Raw genomic sequence first — 21553 nt, forward strand, 5'->3', positions numbered from 1 at the left:
TGTGGAGTATTAACCACTGGACTGACTGGGGCGTGTCCAGGTTTACTTTTTAAGGATGAATTTAAGAGCCAGGGTCACCTACAATTCAGTTCGGACAGTCCTGATGGCTCGGTTTCACTCGTTTCCAAGGTAAACGGAATCAGCACTTTTGTCTCTCAGGCATGCAAGCGCCATCTAGTGGCCAAAGAAGATAACCGCCGGAACGAAACTCCAAAACAGAGAATGTCTTTATTTTTCACTTGTTAATGGAGAAGACTCTTGAGAGAGTCCCTTGGACTGCAAGGAGATCCAGCCAGTCCATCCTAAAGGAGATCAGTCCTGGGTGTTCATCGGAGAGACTAATGCTGAAGCTGAAACTCCAATACTTTGGCCACCTGATGCGAAGACCTGACTCAAAGTGGAAAAGACCCTGATGCTGGAAAAGATTGGGGGCAGGAGGAGAAGGGGACCACAGAGGATGAGATGGCTGGATGGCATCACCGACTCGATGGACATGAGTTTGAGTAAACTCCGGGAGTTAGTGATGGACAGGGAGGCCTGGCGTGCTGCAGTTCATGGGGTGGCAAAGAGTCGGACACGACTGAGCGACTGAGCTGTATAATGAGTGAAGTGAAGTTGCTCAGTCATGTCCGACTCTTTGCCACCCCGTGGACTGTAGCCCGCCAGGCTCCTCTGTCCATGGGATTCTCCAGGCAAGAATACTGGAGTGGGTTGCCATTTCCTTCTCCAGAGGATCTTCCCAACCCAGGTCTCCTACATTGCAGGCAGATGCTTTATCCTCTGAGCCACCAGGGAAGCTAATAAAAGTGCCTAACTGGATAGGGAAATCAAGTATTCTGAAATAACTTTGATCGTTGATTTAAGAGAATACGGGGTTGGAGAAACACGCATGATTGACAAAGGGCTTCTCAAGTAGGAAAACTTTGAAAATTTCACATCAGGGAGTTGACATCAAATTGTCTTTTGGAAGGAACTTTGAAGCAGGATCTAGCTGAGTTTGCAGAGAGAGTCGAGGGAAGGAAAAATGTAAAGAAGGAACAGGCTGAAATACTGAAGGTACCGGTATTCTAGAATGTTCTCTCTTTCCCTGAGCCTAACTCCATCTTTACCTTCAGATCTTATTAATAATGTACAGTGACATCTTCTGGACCAAGATCCTTGACTGTACTAGATGAATCCCTGAAGGTCCTCTTACCACCGCCCTCTCCTCCATGCTCTGACCACACCGCCCTGCCACTTCCCGTGTTTGTCGATAGAGCTCTGCTACAATTTAAACTCCTGAACAGGTGGTCCATGCTATCGGTGTTAACTTTGCTATCCCTAACGCTTAGGGATATATGATATGTACGTGCTATATAATAGGCACCCCGCATGTATTATTGACAAAATGAAGGGACGGATTCATGAAAAGAAGAACGTGGTGGAAATGTTCAAGGAACAAATATTGAAAGTTAATATCAGTAAAGCTTAAATGAAAAAAGAATATTTTCAGGAAAATTACTAGCAGAGGGACTTCCCCGGCGGTCCGGTGGTTGGGACTTTGACTTCCACGCCGGGGGGTTCGCATTCCATCCCTGGTCCAGAGCTCAGAGCACACACATGCCTCTCAGCTAAAAACAAAAAAACAGAAACAATATTGTGACAAATTCAATAAAGACTTAAAAAAAATAGTCCACATTAAAAAAATCTTAAAAAAAAAAAACAGTGCTAGTAGGAAAAAAAAAGCTTTTTGTAGAGGGGGAGGGGGGTTGTGGAATCTGGTTCCCTGATCAGGGATCGCTCCTTGTAGTGGAAAGTGCAACGTCCTAACCCTGGATCACCAGGGGAGTCCCCCTGCTTCAAACACTTTTCTTTCTTTTTTTTTTTTCCAATTTCTCCTTTATTTATTTATTTTCAGTGGGTTTTGTCATACATTGACCTGAATCAGCCATAGATTTACACGTATTCCCCATCCCGATCCCCCCTCCCACCTCCCTCTCCACCCGATTCCTCTGGGTCTTCCCAGTGCACCAGGCCCGAGCATTTGTCTCATGCATCCCACCTGGGCTGGTGATCTGTTTCACCATAGATAATATACATGCTGTTCTTTCGAAACATCCCAGCCTCACCTTCTCCCACAGAGTTCAAAAGTCTGTTCTGTACTTCTGTGTCTCTTTTTCTGTTTTGCATATAGGGTTATCGTTACCATCTTTCTAAATTCCATATATATGTGTTAGTATGCTGTAATGTTCTTTATCTTTCTGGCTTACTTCACTCTGTATAATGGGCTCCAGTTTCATCCATCTCATTAGAACTGATTCAAATGAATTCTTTTTAACGGCTGAGTAATATTCCATGGTGTATATGTACCACAGTTTTCTTATCCATTCGTCTGCTGATGGGCATCTAGGTTGCTTCCATGTCCTGGCTATTATAAACAGTGATGCGATGAACATTGGGGTGCACGTGTCTCTTTCAGATCTGGTTTCCTCAGTGTGTATGCCCAGAAGTGGGATTGCTGGGTCATATGGCAGTTCTATTTCCAGTTTTTTAAGAAATCTCCACACTGTTTTCCATAGTGGCTGTACTAGTTTGCATTCCCACTAACAGTGTAAGAGGGTTCCCTTTTCTCCACACCCTCTCCAGCATTTATTGCTTGTAGACTTTTGGATAGCAGCCATCCTGACTGGCATGTAATGGTACCTCATTGTGGTTTTGACTTGCATTTCTCTGATAATGAGTGATGTTGAGCATCTTTTCATGTCAAACACTTTTCTTCATTGTATGTTGACTCCACCCGTGAAGTCCATTTACTTGTCATCTCTGGTGCGTTAGCATTTGCAAGTCCTTAGCTACTTTCTACCTTAGTGGAGGAAAAATACTAAGTCTTTGAAATAGTAAATGCCTAGGTATTTTTAAAATACTTAAACAGTAAGTATTTTAAAAATAGAGGAAAATAACTCAACATGTTGTTATAGAGATTAAGAAAAGACTGCATGTAAAGCACATCAACCAGGGTGTAACACATTGTATGCGTTTAATAGCTGACTTTTTTTCAAACTCACCTCATCCCATAAGCTCCTTGAAGCTACCCAAGAGAGTCAAAGAAGGTAGGTATTTTAAAATTCTTTTCAAGGGATGAGAAAACTGGTAATTAGAGATATGCGTATGTGATCATGGAGCCCCCTCAGTTATGAAGTTTCTGAATCCACACTAAGTAATATTCATCGTCTCTTCTTTATCACCGTGATGCTTATCTGCAGCGACAGAGAAGAAAATAAAAGACTTTTGGTTGCTAAGTAATCACAGGGCAGAGAATGAAAATAAGTTGTAAGGGGTGTTATCTTCCTCCTGCTGCTCTAACAAATTACCTCAAACTTAATCACCTTAAGTGATTCTTCCAGGTGGCGCTAGTGACCCTGAATATTCATTGGAAGGACTGATGCTGAAGCTGAAGCTCCAATACTTGGGCCACCTGATGGGAAGAGCCTACTCACTGGAAAAGACCCTGATGCTGGGAAAGATTGAGGGCAGGAGGAGAAGGGGACGACAGAGGATGAGATGGTTGGATGGCATCAGTGACTCGATGGACATGAGTTTGAGCAAGCTCTGGGAGACTGTGAAGGACAGTGGAATCTGGTGTGCTGCAGTCTATGGGTTCGCAGAGTTCGACACAAGTTAGCGACTGAATAACAACATTTTTTCCAGTTGGGAAAAAAATAGCTGCAGAAACACAAAATAGGCTGGACGCTGGTGTAGCCTCGTCAACACCACCCAGAGGTGTCAGTATCTGCCCAGTGGGCGTTTACTAGTCCACTCGGGGAGATGACCATCACATCTCTTAACACTTCCCTTGCTTCACCTGAGGATCCCTTCCCCAGGCTCCCCCTTTAAATTCACCTGCCCCTGGAATAGGCAGAATAATGCCCCCGTCCACCCAAAGACATATACGTCCTGATCCCCCGGAACCTGTGAATAGATTACGTGGAAAAAGAGGATTCCATTTGCTAATCATCCTGCCTTAAAATAGGGAGATTATCCTGGATCATCCGGGTGGGCCCAGTGTAATCTCAAGGATCCTTAAAAGTAGAAGGGGAAGACGGAGTGCTGTCAGCAGGCTGTGCCCTGAGGACCCGACCCCCCACTGCTGGCCGTGCAGATGCAGGAAGGAACACAGGAGATGGGACACAGACTGCCCGAGAGCCTTGAGCAGGACGTGCAGCCGGGCCAGCACCTCAGGGTGCGCCCAGAGGGACTGTGTGTCCTGTCTCACCGGCACGACGACAAGCTGTCACACTCGTGTCCTTTAAAGTCACTGTTCGTCGCTGTTGTTCAGTCATTCAGTCGTGTCCCTCTGCAGCCCACCAGGCCTCCCTGTCCATCACCATCTCCCCGAGCTTGCTCAAACCCATGTCCACTGAGTCGGTGATGCCATCCAGCCATCTCATCCTCTGTCGTCCTCTTCTCCTCCCGCCTTCAATTTTTCCCAACATCAGGGTCTTTTCCAATGAGTCAGTTCTTCACATCAGGAGACCAAAGTATTAGAGCTTCAGCATCTGTCCTTCCAATGAATATTCAAGGTTGATTTCCTTTGGATTGACTGGTTTGATCTCCTTGCAGTCCAAGGGACTCTCAAGAGTCTTCTATATTTGTTACATGTTATATTTTAGGTTTTGGTTAAGTGTTAAAATTGTTAAAATAATTTTGTTCCCCAGGACTGCCTTCAGTCCGGTTTTTAATGCTATATAGGTTTTGTTTCATACTGTGATTTGACCAGAAAATGATTTTCTGTATCCTAACCTATTTAAGTTATAAAAAATTATCAACAAAAATTGGTTACAGTTATCCAACAGACTTTGAGTTTACCTAATCATAATTATGTTGAGTCCTAATTATAATTACTTTGAGTCCTTATTTTGGCTCAGATGGCTCAGTGGTAAAGAATCCGCCTGTCAATGCAGAAGTCGCAAGTTCGATCCCTAGGTAGAAGATCCAGAAGAAAATGGCAACCCACTCCAGTATTCTTGCCTGGAGAATTCCATGAACAGAGGAGCCTGCTGGGCAACAGTCCACGGGGTTGCAAAAGAGTCAGGTATGACTTAGCAAATACACAACAACAACCTTATTTTAGAGTCTCATCCACAGATATCATGAAGGAACAGATTAAATGCTTTGAAATTCACTTAGGTCATAACTATATAATTCCCATTTTTAATGTGAGGGTCAAAAAAGAAGAATAGTATGACTTAGCTTTAGTTTAGTTATTCTGGTTCTTAGTGACCACTCTCTTCTAAACATTCATAAAATATATTTAGTGAAGGACTCTGGAGTTTTACTTTTCTGTTTTCAAGTTTTCACTGTCTTTTAACCTTTTTTTTTTTTTAGATAGCTGATGATCTATTATTTTTTCATTTTTTACAGTTTCACTGAGCTTATCAGCAATGCAGTAAGTCTCAGGTTACCTCTAAGCAGCTGTGGGATGTAATTTGTGCCCAGAAACATGAACTTATTTGAAATGGATAGGTGCTCGCTCGCTGTCTCCTCAGCCGTCTGGAGTTTCAGCTGTCTTCCTGTACTGTTTTGGCTTCACCGCTCAAGTCCGTTTTTCTTACTGTAGAGGGAGAGAACACACAGATTGAGTCATCTCTTCTTCAGCGTATGTAGTATTCTTTGGGTAAACTGATAATTCAGAGCTTATAAAAACCTATGCAGGCTTATTTCTCTGTGCCCTCTGCTGTATTCTCCACTCTGGTTAAATTTATCTGCCCATCTTCCCCTCCGGAGGCACCCGGTAACCCTAGCTCTCATTGATTTTTTTCTGTGGTACTCTATCGTTTGCACCACATGGTTTAACAATGGAGCAGATGCTCCTCTTTTATTATTATTATTATTTGGTCTTAGAATAATTGTTGATTTGTTGACATTTTTTGTTCCCCTGCAAAGTTAGGATTCTTGCTAAGCAAGACAATGAGCCACTCCAAAGTTAACTGTTGGTTGACTGAATTTTTACGTATCAAATTTGGCTAGGTCTTCAAATATTTATCTTCTTGAGTAATTTTCCCCTTTGGAGAAACACAAAGAAAGATTATAATACTTGATATCCTTCTCAAGGTAACAAAAACGATGATAGTAATTGGTGATAATAGCAAGTATTAAAAGCCAAATGATCTAAAACTACCTTTGGAAGTCATTCCCTTGTCTGACCTTCCACCAATCATTAGTCACTTCCTTAAGCCATGTATTAACAATCTCAGCCCCATTTCAGATGGCAGTTTGGGGACTTCCCTGGTGGCCCAGTGGTTAACGCTTTGCTTTCCAACTCAGGGGGTGTGGGTTCAGTGCCTGGTCTGGGAGCTAAGATCCCGCACACATCATGGTCAAAAAAACACCAAAACAGAAAACAGACAATATTGTACAAATTCAATAAAGATGTAGTTTGGAAGTCTATCATTCAAGACTATCGTTAAATCTATTGTTAAAGAGATTCTCTTTCAACTTTGTTGGTCAAAGCTGTGTGTCTTGATTTGTCTTGCTGTACTCTAGAAAAAACTACCAATTTGAAATTCTTCAAAGTTACACCTAATTTAAACCCTAACTTTAGAAACCACATCACTGTCTTGGCACTCTTTTTAGCTTGTAGAAATGGTAAGTGCTTAAAAACAAATAATAATAATAAATTGTGTTTCATAGTAATAGATTTAAATAATGGTTTGTGTAATTTTCAGTGTATTGATATTATGCAAAATAATGTGCTGATTTTATGTCAGAAAAAAAATGCCCTAACAACTTAGCAGTTCTGTTCTTAAATTTGAATAAAATAGCATGAAAGAGCCATGAAGTAAGGCTTTGGTCTCTAGCAAGTAAAAAGGCAACATAAATAGAATCCTTTGTTCAGCAGCCGCAGGTCTGGTGTTCAGCAAGCAAAACAAATTCTTTTTCTCTACATTAAATGCACGAAAATTTTGTGTGTCCTCATTTATTTTCTTTCACCATCTACCTGTTACATCTTGGTCTCCGACTTCTACACTCTGTGTGTTCCCATGTGACTTATTTGTCTAGAAATCTATTAATGAGATATGGGCATTTGGGTTGCCACCATGACAACCAAGCAGTATAGCTTGTTTGCTATTTCCTAGATACAGAGTCTCAGAAAGGAACAGCATCCCTGCAGTTACTGATTGAGTCCTGGGACCGGGTAACCATGGAAATGTAGATCAAGATGATGTGAATAAATTGTTTACAAGGTGCACACAGGCTGATAAGCAGCTGGCTCAAAGAGACAGTGGAACATGTCATGACCAGTGCATTACTTTGCAGTCGTGTTTTTATTAAAAAGGTCTTATTTAGTATTCTCTCTGTTATAGGATTCCACAAACCATATTATCATCATAACTTTTCAACCATCCCTGAGAGGAGTTTAATGTCTTGCTTTTATTAGGTGGATTTTGTGCAGTGCATGGTGACCTTTTGTGGAAATACTAATGGCAATGTTTGCATGCTGTTGGACATGTTTTCTCATCAGCAGGGTTAGCCACAACATTAACTGCCCACTGTTACCATGCACAAGACCTGGGGATTTACGTTGGCATGAGAAACAGCTGTTAAATGTAAACCTGTGGCTGATCCATGTTGATGTATGGCAGAAACCAACACAATACTGTTATCATCCTTCAATTAAAAGTAAATCAAGAAAAAGAAAGCTGGAAAAAAAGCTGTTAATCTCAGACTGTATCGATACAATTGAAGGGACAGTATATAAGTAAAACGACATGAACAAGATGGTAGCATGTGTCTAGTAGAGGAAAGTGAGATCATTTTGTCGAGGGTGATGAGCTTTTTAGGGTTTTGGCTGTGTTATCTTGAAGCAAGAGTAGAAGTAAGAGCAGACTCAATGACAGAGAACATTGCAAGGATAAGAAACTAGGAAACAAATGTCTAGAATAGTGGTAGAAACGATGCCTAGACTTCTGATGTTAAAGCTGGTTGAAGCTACTAATGAGAAGTATAATTAGAGAATTGGTGTGAATGTATATTTTCAGTAGCACATTTTCAGAAGTCGGTTTATTTGTTTATTTAATAGATTTATTTTTGACCTCCATTTATTCACTTGCCCACAAATCCTGGGCCATTAAGAATGTACTCTTCTGAATTTGCAACTAGAATGTCTTAAATATTTCAAGAAAAAAAAAAACGTATCACGTATAGTTTTCACTACTTGTCCTCTTCAGTTCTCTGATGTCCTAGATCCTAGGACATTCTATCTCCCTTCTCCCATCTCTCACTGCCAGGCTTTTGATCAACATGGATTTCACTATAGTTTTTTGAATTTCCTATTTAATGCGTATTAAATAGGGGAAATAACGTTTGTTTCCTTGACATATACATATACACACATATATTTATGTATTTTTTGGGTAGAACTTAATAGAGTGGCTGTGGTGGAGATTTGGTTTAAATTCAAGAAGCAGAAAAACTAAGATAAGATTTTTTAAAATTACTCGATGTATATAGGATCAAGGGAATTTTTTAGAACTTACATTCCCCAAAAGTGAAAAACTGTGCCAAGAAATGTGACCCTACAGAAATCTGGGGGGACAAAGTCTTGTGAGCTTTTCTATCCTTTGCAATAATTTTGACCAGCATTTAGGTCACTTTGGGCAATAAAACTCAGAACACCAGTTTACACTTTCAGCAAAAATAACTGCAGTGTAGAACCTCCCACAGATGCCATATGCCTCAGGCCATTTGGAAGAGTCAGGATCCGCCACATGCCAGACTCTCAGGAGGATACGTCCTTAGCGTCCAGATGTCCCAGGTCTGGGTCTGGTGGGGCCAGGGGGACCCTGCACTCCACGCGGGCGGCGGGAGGGAGAAACGGGGCTGCTGGACGCAGATCTGGGAGCATGGGTGAGTTCTCAGTCCTGTCCGACTCTTTGTGACCCCATGGACTGGAGCCCGCCAGGCTCCTCTGTCCATGGCATCCTCCAGGTGAGAATACTGGAGTGATTGCCATTTCCTCCTCCAGGGGATCTATTCCACCCAGGGATCGAACCAGCGTCTCCAGCGTCTCCTGCATTGACAGGTGGATTCTTTACCACTGAGCCTCCTGGGAAAACCTACCATTCAAAAGCCGGGAAGCACAAAATAAAAGAGTCTTGAAGTAGATGTGATTGGGGAGGTAGATAAGAAGAGGGCAGGTGGACCAAAGTCACCCGCCAGGAGGCTGCAGGGTTTGGGCTCAAACCGGAGGCCCTGACCTCAAGCCGTGGTTTCTGCCTGAGCCTCCAGGGGAAACGGAGCGAGTTCTCCGCGGAGGAGGCACATCCTAGGAGCAGAGGCCCCGGGGACGCGCAGCCGGGCGGGCCCACTGGCCCTGCCCTTAACCCCGCCTCCTCATGGTCCCGCCCCGTAACCCCGCCTCCTCGTAGCCCCGCCCATACACTGCGCGGGGCCGAGCGGCGGGAGCGCGCGCGTCCGCGGGCGGTGTCCTCAGGCAGCCCCGCCCCCAGGTGCGTCCGGCGCGGGGCGGAGCGCGACTTCCGGCGCCGCGCCCGCCCCGCCCCGCCCAGCCCCGCCCCTCGCGGGCCTGCGGCGTCGGGGGCGCGCGCGCGGCCGCGCTCTCGGATCCAGTTGGGAGCTGAGGTGCTCGCGAACCCAGCGGCCCGACCCTGAGGTGAGGCGGGCGCCAGGGGCTGTGGCACGGGAGGTCCCGCCCGGGAGCTGTCACCCCTCGGGGAGGCGTGAGGGCTCGAGGAGGGGCGGCGGGCGAGCCGGGGGTCCGGGGCGCGGGGCGGCGGAGCGGGCGCTTGGGGGCAGGATGGGCCCCGAGGCTCGAGGGTGCGTCCTGTGGGGGTGCCGCTCGCTCCCCTCCGGGCCCGGGGCGTCCGGCCGCGGAACGGCCCCCGGGCTCGGCCGGACGGTCTCCATCCTCCGACGTCGTGAGGAGGGGACGTGTGGAGAAGGACGGTCCTCTGACCCGGCCCCCAGCGGGGTCCCCTGGGGGCTTGGCTGCCCCCCACCCCCACCCCGCGCCTCAGGAGTACTGCGGAGAGATGCGCAGAGCCCGTGCGCGTTCAGGGGAGAAACACCGGATTCTCATTCCGAAAGCGCCAAGACGGGCTCCAGGTGTGAAGGCTGGAGGCTCTCGGAGCTGCAGTATGCTCCTGGCTCCCAAAGCGTGGATAGGCGTTTCTAAATAAATAAGTCTGGAAGAATAAAGAGAATCATGTTTACTTTCCAGGGAGGACGTCCTGGTTCTGCAGGAGCAGAAGGGGAGTCAGAGAATGTATGTTGGACTCCCGGCCGTAGGCGAGGTTCGGTATTATCTCACTCAGTCTCGCCTGCATCCTTCTGAGGTCGATGGGGTTTTATTCTACGGGGCAGATGTGGAAAACGATCCCCGCAAAAGGTTAAGTCACTTATTTAGGTCCCAGCTAGCAAGAATGGCTGAGATTCCAACCCAGGGATGCCAGACTGTAAATTTTCATGCTTGACCCACTGTATTTTGCTTCCATCCAGGAGAGCAGTAGTACATGTTTTTAGGGAAGACTCCATACAAAAGGACATTATTAAGGCAGTTAGGGCTTTTGGGGTATTTGGGTTAAACGCTAACTTGTAAGGCGTTATTGTTGTTGTTCAGCCGTTAAGTCGTGTCCGGGCTCTTTGCACCCCATGGACTGCAGCACATCAGGCTTCCTTGTCCTTCACCACCTCCCGGAGTTTGCTGAAACTCATTTCTGTTTAGTCAGTGATGCCATCCAACCATCTCATTCTCTGTCGTCCTCTTCTCCTCCTGCCCTCAAACTTTCCCAGGCTCAGGGTCTTTTCCAGTGAGTCGGCTCTTTGCATCAGGTAGCCAAAGTATTGGAACTTCAACTTCAGCATCAGTCCTTCCAATGGATATTCAAGGTTGACTTCTTTTAGGAAATCAATTAATCCTGGAATATATGCTGTTTAAGTGTATTTTCCTTCAGACAGGATTTAGCATAGGGAAATCTCACATTCAGGGCAAGAGCAAGTTTATTAATACAGGTTTAGTTGAGTGTCTTTTATATTCCAGATACTAAACTATGTGCCAGAAATACCAAGATGAATACAATTTGTAACCTCTGTCCTTGAGTTTGAGAGGATGATTGTATAAAAGAATTTCATAGTATTCTAATAAATTGGAATCTTTGCTAGTATGTGAATTAATCAGTTTAGAATAGTTTTAAGCACAAGTTTTTAGGAACCTGTTACGTATAAGAAAGGACTTCCCTGGTGCCTCAGATGGTAAAGAATCTGCCTGCAATGTGGGAGACCCAGGTTCAATCCCTGAGTCGGGAAGATCCCCTGGAGAAGGAAATGGCAACCGACTCCAGTATTCTTGCCTGGAGAATTCCAAGGACAGTCCATGGGGTTGCAGAGTCGGACACAACTGAGCAGCTAACACTATGTATAAGAACACTATGTATGTGACTTATCATGTGGGTCAGTTCATGTGGGGACCTTGGCATTATTTTCCCACTCACTGAGAAATACTGTCAAAAAATTTAGGTTAAATCATATCGATGGTTATTATTTTCTTTTATCATTACACTATCTTCAGTGAATTTTAAAATGCTAGAGAAGAAGAGAACATTTATAATTTATCCCCTATTAAGAGGCTTGATTTCAGTAGTGCTTTTATTTTATTAGTTGAGAAGCCAGTGATATGTGTAGCGGGGCAGGAATTTCTTTCAAGTCATCTGCCAAAGATGTTCTTAACCTCTTCTTCCAAAATTTAAATCTTAAAGGTACCATTAATACCAGATTCCATTTAGCCTTTATTGCTCAGAGACCTAGTGGAAACAGAGTCTCTAGTTTAGGCAGAAATAGTACCTCACTGAAATGGGTTACATTGCCTCTGGCATGGCTGTAGGTGGGTGGATAGAAGGGGTTGTGGGGCATTTAGGAAATTTCTGCCAATGGCTTCAGTTGCTCAATAAAGTAGCAGTCAAGGTCATAATCTGAGGGTGGTGCTGTGGGTGGAAGTTTGAGGTTTGGAGGTTAGAGTGAAAGGGCTAGTGAAATATGGGATATTGCGGTAATTAAACAGTTGTACTCAGATATGAAAAGTGAAGTCAAGGAAGTAGCAATGAGCAAAATAAAAGTATTTAATCTAACTTTGCACACAGGGTACTTGACCATCCGTGTCCTGGGCAGCATAGCAGCAGCATCTAAAGGGCACACCTGCCCCTTTGACCCCAGTTCACTTTGCCCGGCTTCTGCCTTCTTGGCAGTTCCTCCTGTTCTTTACACGAGGCTTCCCTCGTGGCTCAGATGGTAAAGAATCCACCTGCAATGCAGGAGACCTAGGTTTGGTCTTTGGGTGGGGAAGAGCCCCTGGAGAAGGGAGTGGCTACCCACTCCAGGATTCTTGCCTGGAGAATCCCATGGACACAGGAGCCTGGTGGGCTGAGCGACTAACACTTCCGCTGTTCTTTACACAGGTCAAGCCACTTTGCTGGGCCAACTTTTTCATTCTTTTTTCTCTGCCTGGAATTTGCATTCCACTCTTTCCCAAGCTCTTTCCCCAGTTGCACTTATCACATTATATTAAATTTTGTCTGCAAAGTCAGTAACAGTGTCTAACACTCCTTATTTTTTTTTTTTTAGATGTTTGCTGAGTAAATCCCTCAGTAAATGTTTAATGAGTATGCCACTTTTCTTCCCCCTTTAATCTGTAAACAGCGGTCAGCAGACTTTTCCTGTAAAGAGGCAGCTAGTAAATACTGTAGATCTTGTGGACTGTACCGTCTCTCTCTTCACTACCTGACTTTGCCATTGTCACACAAAAGCAGGGGTAGGCAGCATAGAAACAAGTGAGTGTGGCTCCGTTCCAAGAACCCTTTATTTATAGACTCGAGATTTGAATTTCATATAATTTTAACATGTCACAAAATATTACTGTTCTTTGATTCCCTCCCACTCCAACCCCATACATGTAAACAAGTGAAAAGCAGGCTTAGCTCCCAGGCTGTACACATGCAGGCTTTGGGCTGCATTTCACTCCCGCATCCTCCACTGTACTTTGCAGACCTTTGATCTGTAGAGACTCAGGGAATCTTGATAGAGGGATCTGCAGTGAGATGATACTGGTTTTAGCATTATCGTTAGTGGTAGAGAAGCAAAGATAGAGAAGGCAGTCTTCTTTGTCAAGGATTTCATGGTCAAGTTCAAGATTAAAATGTAGACAGATAAGGATGACACAGTATGGTAACTGCAATTACAGTTTATTGATTGGAATGAAGGAGTCATAACTAATTCTGCTTGGTTGGATCAGAAGTCACATCTAGTGGTCCTCTGCTGGGGACTTGGGAACATTTTCAGCTAAGATCCTTTCTAAGAATCTTTGCAAACTTCCTGAGAAGGTAACTGACCACTTCTTTTGCCAGGATGGCTATGAACTTCAAGATGACTGAATTCCTCTGTTTTGTAGGATATAATCTTCATTTGTTCTTCTCAGAAATAAAATTAATACATTCCAAATGATTTTTTTTCCTAAGGTCATGCACATTTTTTATTGCTTTATTTCCAAAGTTATTTCTAAAGGTCATGTACATTTTTTATTGCTTTATTTCCAAAGTTATTTCCAAAGGTCATGCACATTTTTTATTGCTTTGGAAAAGGTGAAATACATTTCATAGCACATCTAATGTAGTAATCAATGTTTGTTTAATACATTAATGAATTTCTGATACTGAATTTTGGGCCTTGTAACATTTAGTCCTTAAGTCAGTTATTAATGCATTAGAAAAGGAAGATGGCTTTAGTTGGCTTTCAGTTTCCTTGCTACTTATTAGATTTACTCTGAGTCATTTCTCTCTGGGAGAAATATATGGCTTTTAGCATCATTGATGTCATCTCGTGCCACTATAGTCGATCCCGTGCTATCCCCTCCCCGACCCAGGACTGAACTGTGCAGAGGGTCACTTCTCTGCTGTTAAGGGCTTTGCAGTTACTAGAAAGTGTTTAATAATCATGAGGATCAGGTGCCCTGTGTGGTCTATTAGTCCATGAGCCTTGTTACTCATTCGTGAACCTTGACTTAGAAATGCTTGTTTCATTATCTGAGCACCTACCTCCGTTCTCTTCCCCAGGAGATCTTCCCCATCCAGGGGCCAAACCTGAGTCTCCTGCATCTCAGGCAGATTCTTTACTGACTGGGCCGCCAAGGAAGTCCCACCTACCACCATACTCTAGGGTAACTATAATATTGTCCCTGTAGCCCCAGGAGTGCAGATTGCAACTGCAGATGCTTCCAAGTTGTCGCCCCCCACTCCTGATCCCAGAGCCACCCTGTGAGGAAGTTACCCTGAAACAAACGGATCCACTACGACCCAGAGCTTCCTGCCTCGTTTCTTGGCCTCAAGACAGCTTTCTCGGTTCTGCAAGCACTTTTCATCCCCTCCAGCCTTCAACAGGAAGTTGAATGTTTGATTATACCTTCAGGGATACTAGGTGTTTGAAACATGAACTATCATTTCATGCTCTATAACAAATCAATACATTCCCCAGACATACTGTGGAGCAATGGAAAGTAACTTCAGAGGTTTTTAAAAATAATTTTGTGCCCTTATTTTCTTGTCTTTGTCGTAGTTCTTTAGCCAGTTCTTTTTTAGTTGAGAATTTGCCTTTGTTAGAGTTCTCAAGGTACTGTATTGGAAAGACTTGGGAACTGGATCAAGTATTATGAGTTTTCCAAAAAAGTACAATTTGTTAAAAACATGCCACGAGAAGCCTGACTGTCCTTTAATTGTCAACTTATGCTTCTAAGGAGCATCTTGTAACATATGTTGCAAAAGGGAAGGTCTTAAGTGTGTTGTCTACTCAAAAAGCTGTGTTCTCTGGTTGTCTGGTTCTCACTTTAGGATGTCTGGGGCTTGTGGGAACTGTGTTCCTAGTGGGGGGACTTCTGGATGTTGGCTGTCTGATTCTCTTCCACTTACAGCCAGTGATAAATGGGGGAGAGGCCAGGCATCTGTCACTCCCTGTCTCTTTTGTCCTTTTAAAGGCCACCACATAGACTGTGGGCTTCCAAGGTGGCTCATTGGTAAAGAATCCACCTGACCAATGCAGAAGACTCAGGTTCCTGGAGAAGGGAATGGCAGCCCACTCTAGTACTCTTGCCTGGAGAATCCCATGGACAGAGGAGCCTGGCGGGCTACAGTCCACGGGCTTGCAAATGAGTCAGACGTGGCTGAGTAAACACACACACACACACACACACACACACACACACACACACACGTAGGCTATAATGTTTTAAATAATCAAGGTGCATCATAGTGTAGAAAGAGGAGGAGCTTAGAACTTGATGCTAAACACAGGTTTTCTTTGGGACCAAGAACAGGCGCAGCACAAGTTTTGAAGCTTTTACAGACATCCCCTCGCCGGCCACGCCTCGTTGTAGCTTTGCAGCCCCCTTTCCAGCTGTGCCCTCCTGTCAGAAGAACCACTTTCATGTCCTCTCTGCGGGGAGGATCCCCAGCTTTCAGGAAACCTCCCTGCCCCACCCACCTGTAGGGCTTGGTTTCAGCTCAGACAGGTCTCTTTATCTTTGGCCCAGATCTTCAGTGTAGACAGCCCTGCCTTCCCACACCCCACCCCCACCCCGAACCCTCTTTCCTAGCCCTGCTAAACAGTGGGGACAAGGGGGCACCCTGGGGACTTGTGATCATCCTGCCAGTGTAGCATAGGCTCCCCTCTTCTGTTGTTTTTCCTTCTGTCCTCTTGACAGAAGGAAACCCCCAGAGATCGAGTGGGCCTCAGACTTGAAGCAGCGGCACAGCGTCTCCCCACAGCTGTGACCGTGGCTGTCACGGTCCTTTGGTGCTTCGCATCCTGATGCAGAGCCGCCCGCCCGGGTTGACCGCCGCCCCCCCCCACCCCGGCCCTTTTCACGGTGCACCTGATTAGACCGGCATGGCCTTGCGTGTGGGCACAGGGGCGGGCAGATAAGATCAGAGCTGTGTCAGCTCTCAAAAACCCGACTCCAGCTCTGAAGTTCCCGGTTAGATGCACATGAAAAGTTAGTCGCCATTAAGAATATTTCTTTTGGGTTTTCGAACAGCCCAGCCAGGCATTTCATATCTCAAGGAAAACAAGCAGTCAGTTGATTTTCCTTCTTTAAGAGTTTTGTTTTCATTCTCAGAGTAGTGGGTCTTTTTTCAGGCTGCTACAAAGAAAGTAATGTCAGCTGGTTTATAAACCACCAAAAAAAAAAAAAGTTTTATTTTATTTTTGTTTGTTTTTGATGTTTCATTTTAATAACTTGAGTAGATAGAAGGTCAAAGTTATTGACATATAACATTTTTCACTCGATTAGAGTTTTAGAATATGAGAACCATGGGTTTTTCTTGTTGTTGTTCAGTCACTAAGTCATATCTGACTCTCTGCGACCCTGTGGACTATAGCCCATCAGGCTCCACTGTCCGTGGGATTTCCCAGACAAGAATACTGAAGTGGGTAGCCTTTCCCTTCTCCAGGGGATCTTCCCGACCCAGGGATCGAACCCAGGGCTCCTGCATTGGAGGCGGATTCTTTACCACTGAGCTACCTGGGAAGTCTCCCTCCCTGAGAGACCCGAGCCCAAAGCAGGGAAGGGCGTTCTGGCTGAGGAAGAATGATGAGGAAGGAAAGTCCACTTGGAATGGAGCTCGGGGCACAAGGACAACAGGATGAAAGCACCTTCTGCTGAAGAAGGGACTGTGTGTGTGTGTGTGTGTGTGTGTGTGTGTGTGATGACAGGATGAAAGCACCTTCTGCTGAAGAAGGGACTGTGTGTGTGTGTGTCTGGGTCTGTGTGTGTCTGGGTCTGTGTGCATGTGTGTGTGTGTTTGGCTGCATCAGGTCTTAGTTGTGGCATGCAGGATCTTGTTCCCCAACCAGGGAGGGAACCCGGGCCCCCGGCATTGGGAGCACACAGTCTTAGCCACCCAACCGCCAGGGAAGTCCTGGGACTTCGTCCTCTGGAAGAAAGGAGGAAATAGGCTGAACAGACACCAGCGTGACTTCTCTGCTTAGTCCTGTGTCATCTTCTGCAGAGATGCTTCCCTGTTAACCTTACTTTCTAAGCCATTTGAAAACCTTTGCATCAGCAGTCCTCAGCTTTCTGCCGCCCTGCGCTCTCACACCCGTCAGTACCCATGGGACCCTGCCCTTCGTGGGTGAGGAGGCAGGCAGGCGTGGAGCATCTCACTGGGTTCCCACCGTGCTTCACTTGGACAATCTCGATTACCCTTGGGAGCGTCCTAACCACGGAGTTAGGAGCACATTATCCTGTTACGCTGGTTGAGTCCATTGATACCAGAGACAGGAACTATCTGGTCTGGCTGCCTTCAGGGAAAATGAATACTTTGGGTGGGTATCAGGGCATTTCACGTACTCCAAGGAAGAAGAATCAAGTTTTGGGCACAGTAGGTACCAAACCTTAGGTTAAAACTTAGTACCAAGAATGTATGAACTCTCTTAGATGTTCCTATTACTCTGTTTCCATGACCCCAAGCCCTGAGTCTCTTAGGTAAAACTTCCATGCTGCCAGAAGATTTAATTGGTACAGTTCAGTGGCAGTAGGGGTGATAGTGATGGTTTAAGAAGCCCTGACTGGGGTGGGCAGGTGCAGAGGTTCCTGGACTTCAGGCAAGGCCATCAACTCTAATTGAGTTCAGGGAGCACTTCTCAAAGGAGGAAAGATCCTGGGAGTCCATCCGCTGCCTTACGAGGGGCCCGTTCTCTAAAACCGAAGAGCTAAGTGTGCGGCGTTCAATTCAAATGAATAATTGAGGGGCACCCACTACACTAAATCAATGTGCTTTGCAGAGAACTTGAGGCTGTTTTTGATGCTCCGCTGGTTAGTGTTTCCATGTTTGTTTTGTAGGAAGTCATCCTTGCACAAGTGTGATCCGTCTGCCTGTCCCCCTCCCAGCCCCCTCCTTCCTGTCTTCCTTTCTTTCATCAGCCTTGAAAAGATTACCAATTCTTTACAGAATCTGATATGACATCCATGAGGCTGTTAGAAGAATTTATTTTTAGTGTATCCTTTCCTGACTGCTTTAAGTTTGTGTTTTTTAATTTACTCATTTCATATTTTTATAGTATGTCTAATTGTGTAATTTGTTTTTTCCCCCACTGCCTAAAGAACACATATTGATGGGAAAATAGAAAAAAACACAAAAGTTGTCTGTAATCCAGTCGTTAAATTAAAAAAATAACCCTTTTGTTTTTCTTCTGTACCTGTAAAGAGGATGTTTATTTGATCCCAACTTTAGTTATGTATATTGACATTTGGGAGTTAAGACAAGCTGCCTCTAAAAAGTCGCCTCCTTTTTCATCTAGGAGGAGATGGCCAGCCAGCCTGGAATAGATGGTGTTTATTGTGGACAGGAGTCACCCAGGGGCTCCCGTCAGACGCCTTTATATAAAACAAGGCAGTGAATTCTGCCCCGGAAGGAGGCTCAGCAGAACCGTTTTGGTGTCTCCCCCGAGCTGTCTGCTCAGTGCCTTCCAGTTTGCAGGCATTCTGGGTTCCTGGGGCAAGCAGATGGGAATAGGGCCCCTGGAGGGTGCCGGTGGGACCCCAGCCACTCTGATTGCTGCTTTCCCATAGCCTCTTTGAAGAGCGGAGATAGTTCCAAGAGAGGTCCACTCCCAGAAGGGCCCCCAGAGGGTTAGCTTACCCTGGGAGAGGGATACTGGGCCTGTGATGCGGTGGTTTAGGTCATACAGCTCAAAAAAAAAAAAAAATAAGAAAAGAGGTGAGGTTTGTTTCTGTCACTCCAGAGTAAAACCCGTGACTCATTAAGCACTTTCACCCATTCTGCTCTAGCAAGCAGCCGTCCACATTCCACTTCTGTGGATTTGCGTGTTCTGGAAATGTCTTGTGGGTGGACTCAGGTTTGACCTTCTTACATGCTCCCCGTGGTCTCCTGGGGACCATTCCGTGTTGTAGCCCGTGTTGGTGCTGCCCTCCTTGTTGTGGCTCAACAGGGAGTCCCTGTGTGTGTCCACCACCTCCGTTTGTCCCTCCCTCTGTGTCTGTGTTGACAGACATTCAGGCTGTTTCCATGTCTTGGCAGTTCTGATCCTGCGTGCACACGCATTTATCTGTGCCCCTGTTTCCAGTTCTTTTGGGTGAATACCTACAAGCGGACTAGTGGAGTCACACAGGAATTCTGGTTTCACCTCGGGGACCAGCCACAGTGTTTGTCTCAGCAGCTGGACCTCTCTGAGCCCCGCCAGCTCTATATGAGGACCCCCCTGCCCCTGCCCCCCGTTAGCCCCGGATTTTCTTAGGAGAAATTTGCTCTCATTCAGAGCATTACTGCCCTGTAGGAAAGCACATGGTTAATATCTAACTGCTTTCAGGATTTCTCTATCACTTTTAGCAGTTGGATTATGCTGTGTCTCGATGTGGATTTCCTTTGGTTTATCCTGTATGGGCTTCATCAAACTTCTTGAAACTCTTAGGCTTTTCCTCTCTGGCCAAATCGGGGAAATTTTTAGCCATTAATTCCTTAAGTATTTGTCCAGTATTAACACACTTCTCTCTGGTCATTTGAATGTTAGACTGTTACTGTCTCAGTTCTCTGAGAAACAATACTGTTAATTGTTTTAAAAAACAAAACAAAACACAGCTTTTTCTTTTTTTAAGATTGAATAGCTTCTCTTGTTATGTCAAGTTTACTGACTGTTTCCCTCTTGTCTCCGTTCTGCTGTTGAGCCCCTTCTGTGAGTTTTCTTTGTTTCTATGTTTTCCTGTTCTGAAATTACTATTTGGTGCTGCTTTAAAAGTGTTGTTTCTTTGCTGACACTTGGGTTGTTTCCGAGAGTGAAATGAGTGTTTTCTTTCATTGTCTTCTTACCACTGTTTGCTGGAGCACCTTTTAAACAGCTGCTGTAGAGTTTTTGTCAGATAATTTCAAAATCTGCATCACCTTGCTATTGGCATCCATGGGTTTTCTTGCCCTAACGGAGTTGGTGTTTTCCACATGCCTCGTGAGTGGAATGATGCTGGGTGGTGTGAGACCTCGAGTTTTGTTTTCATACAGCATTGGTTTCTTCTGCGAACATGCTGTCCACCTGATTAGGTTCGGGTCTTAAGTTTCTACCCACATTCTGTGAGCTGCGGGTCTAATTTCAGTTTAGTTTTCAGAAGCCTCTGCAGTGCAGCTGGGATCTGCCCACATGTGCCCCCCAGCCACCTGTCTGCGTCTGGGCAGTGGTCTGCGTGTCAGCTCAGCTGCTCAGGTCTGTGTGTCCAGACTGGGGCTCAGTCCAGGGCTAATGAACAACAGCACCGCGCTGCTTCCCTGAGCTCTTCTGTCCATTTGCCCTCCCTGCCGCTTTCAGATTCCTGGCGGGCCCCTCGCTGGTTTCATGTGCTGCAGTTTACCTTTCAGAATCTTCTCATTTCCATTCAGTGCATCCTGTCCAGGTAGGAGAGACAGCATGGAGTAAGCTTCACTATCTGATCTGCGACTCAGACATCTGTCTGTCTGTCTGTTTTTAGCATTAAAAATGGCCTAGACTTGACTGTGTGGCTCCAGGTGATTTTTCCTCTACTCTCCCTTCTCTAGTAAACTAACCTAGAAAACATGGCGACTACAGTTCGGGAAGATGGGGTCTGGAGGCAGACGAGAACGCTGCTCCTCAAGAATTACCTGGTGAAATGCAGGACCAAGAAGAGCAGTGTTCAGGTAAGCTGCACGGCTGTCGTGTGTTACTGCAGTATACTTTGCGTTCATACGTTCCATCTCTTTCCATCTCTTAAGAGATGCTTTGTTCTGCTGGATGCATTTTTGTTATAATTTTGCTTGTGAAGTGAAAACTTATTGTGTTAGCCTCAGAAAAAAATACTTAAATTATCCAATGTTTTCTAAATGTCAAAAATGTTGATAAGTTTCCAAATTTAGTTAATTTTTCATATCAGTGCTTGATTTTTGAACCTCAAGGCATGTATTTCCTGTTTCATGAGGTGAAAAATAAATTCTGCAAATAACTTTCTGGAACATTGTTCCACATTTCCTCCCCATGGCCTCCCATCTTTCGACTCTGTGTTGAGTTGGCCAGGATTGCTACAATTATGTCACATATCTGTCCCTGCAAGCATATATCACTTTATTATATATTTATTTGTTTAGCATACATTGGTCTAAGAGATAAAAGGAAGTAAGAACTCTGGCCGACCAGTCAATAATGATTTTAAAGGATGGAATGGTATTATTCTTTTGAAACCAGCAGACCAATTAAACAGCAAGATGAAACAGTAAATAGTTCATCCCCATTAAAGTCAACTATTGAATGTAACAGTATAGTTTTAGAAGTAGAAATTTAGGTATAATTAAACATAAGTTTTAATTCACACTCAAAGAGATTTTTATGGTGTCTTTGAGTTACAGATAATTAGTAAGTTACTTTAAAGTTATATATGAATAAATTTATTATTATATTTTATATTAGTAATCTCAGATGTTTAAATACTAGCTTTTATGTCATTTAAATATATTATGGTGACTTGAATTTTAAAATATTATAGTGAAATTGAATGTAAAGG

The 21553-nt window shown here is 44.7% G+C and overlaps 1 protein-coding gene across 5 annotated transcripts in view; it reads left to right on the forward strand.

Annotated features, from left to right (window-relative positions):
- The first annotated feature begins 9550 nt into the window (after positions 1-9550).
- The window catches only part of ABCA5 (ATP binding cassette subfamily A member 5), a 54177-nt gene continuing 42174 nt past the window's right edge, over positions 9551-21553 (forward strand). For 2 of the 5 annotated variants that reach the window (XR_009693118.1, XM_061144992.1), the window contains exons 1-2: positions 9551-9652; positions 20577-20696. Coding sequence is in view for 4 of the 5 variants with exons in the window: in XM_061144992.1 (XP_061000975.1) it covers positions 20595-20696 (102 nt within the window). In the remaining variant the exon portion in view is untranslated. Of the gene's footprint in view, positions 9653-10239; positions 10293-14099; positions 14204-20576; positions 20697-21553 lie in introns of those variants that run through there. The other 3 variants (XM_061144994.1, XM_061144993.1, XM_061144995.1) reach the window with 3 other exon arrangements.

The sequence above is a fragment of the Dama dama genome, chromosome 5 (assembly GCF_033118175.1).
Source record: "Dama dama isolate Ldn47 chromosome 5, ASM3311817v1, whole genome shotgun sequence".
Lineage (NCBI taxonomy): Eukaryota > Metazoa > Chordata > Mammalia > Artiodactyla > Cervidae > Dama > Dama dama.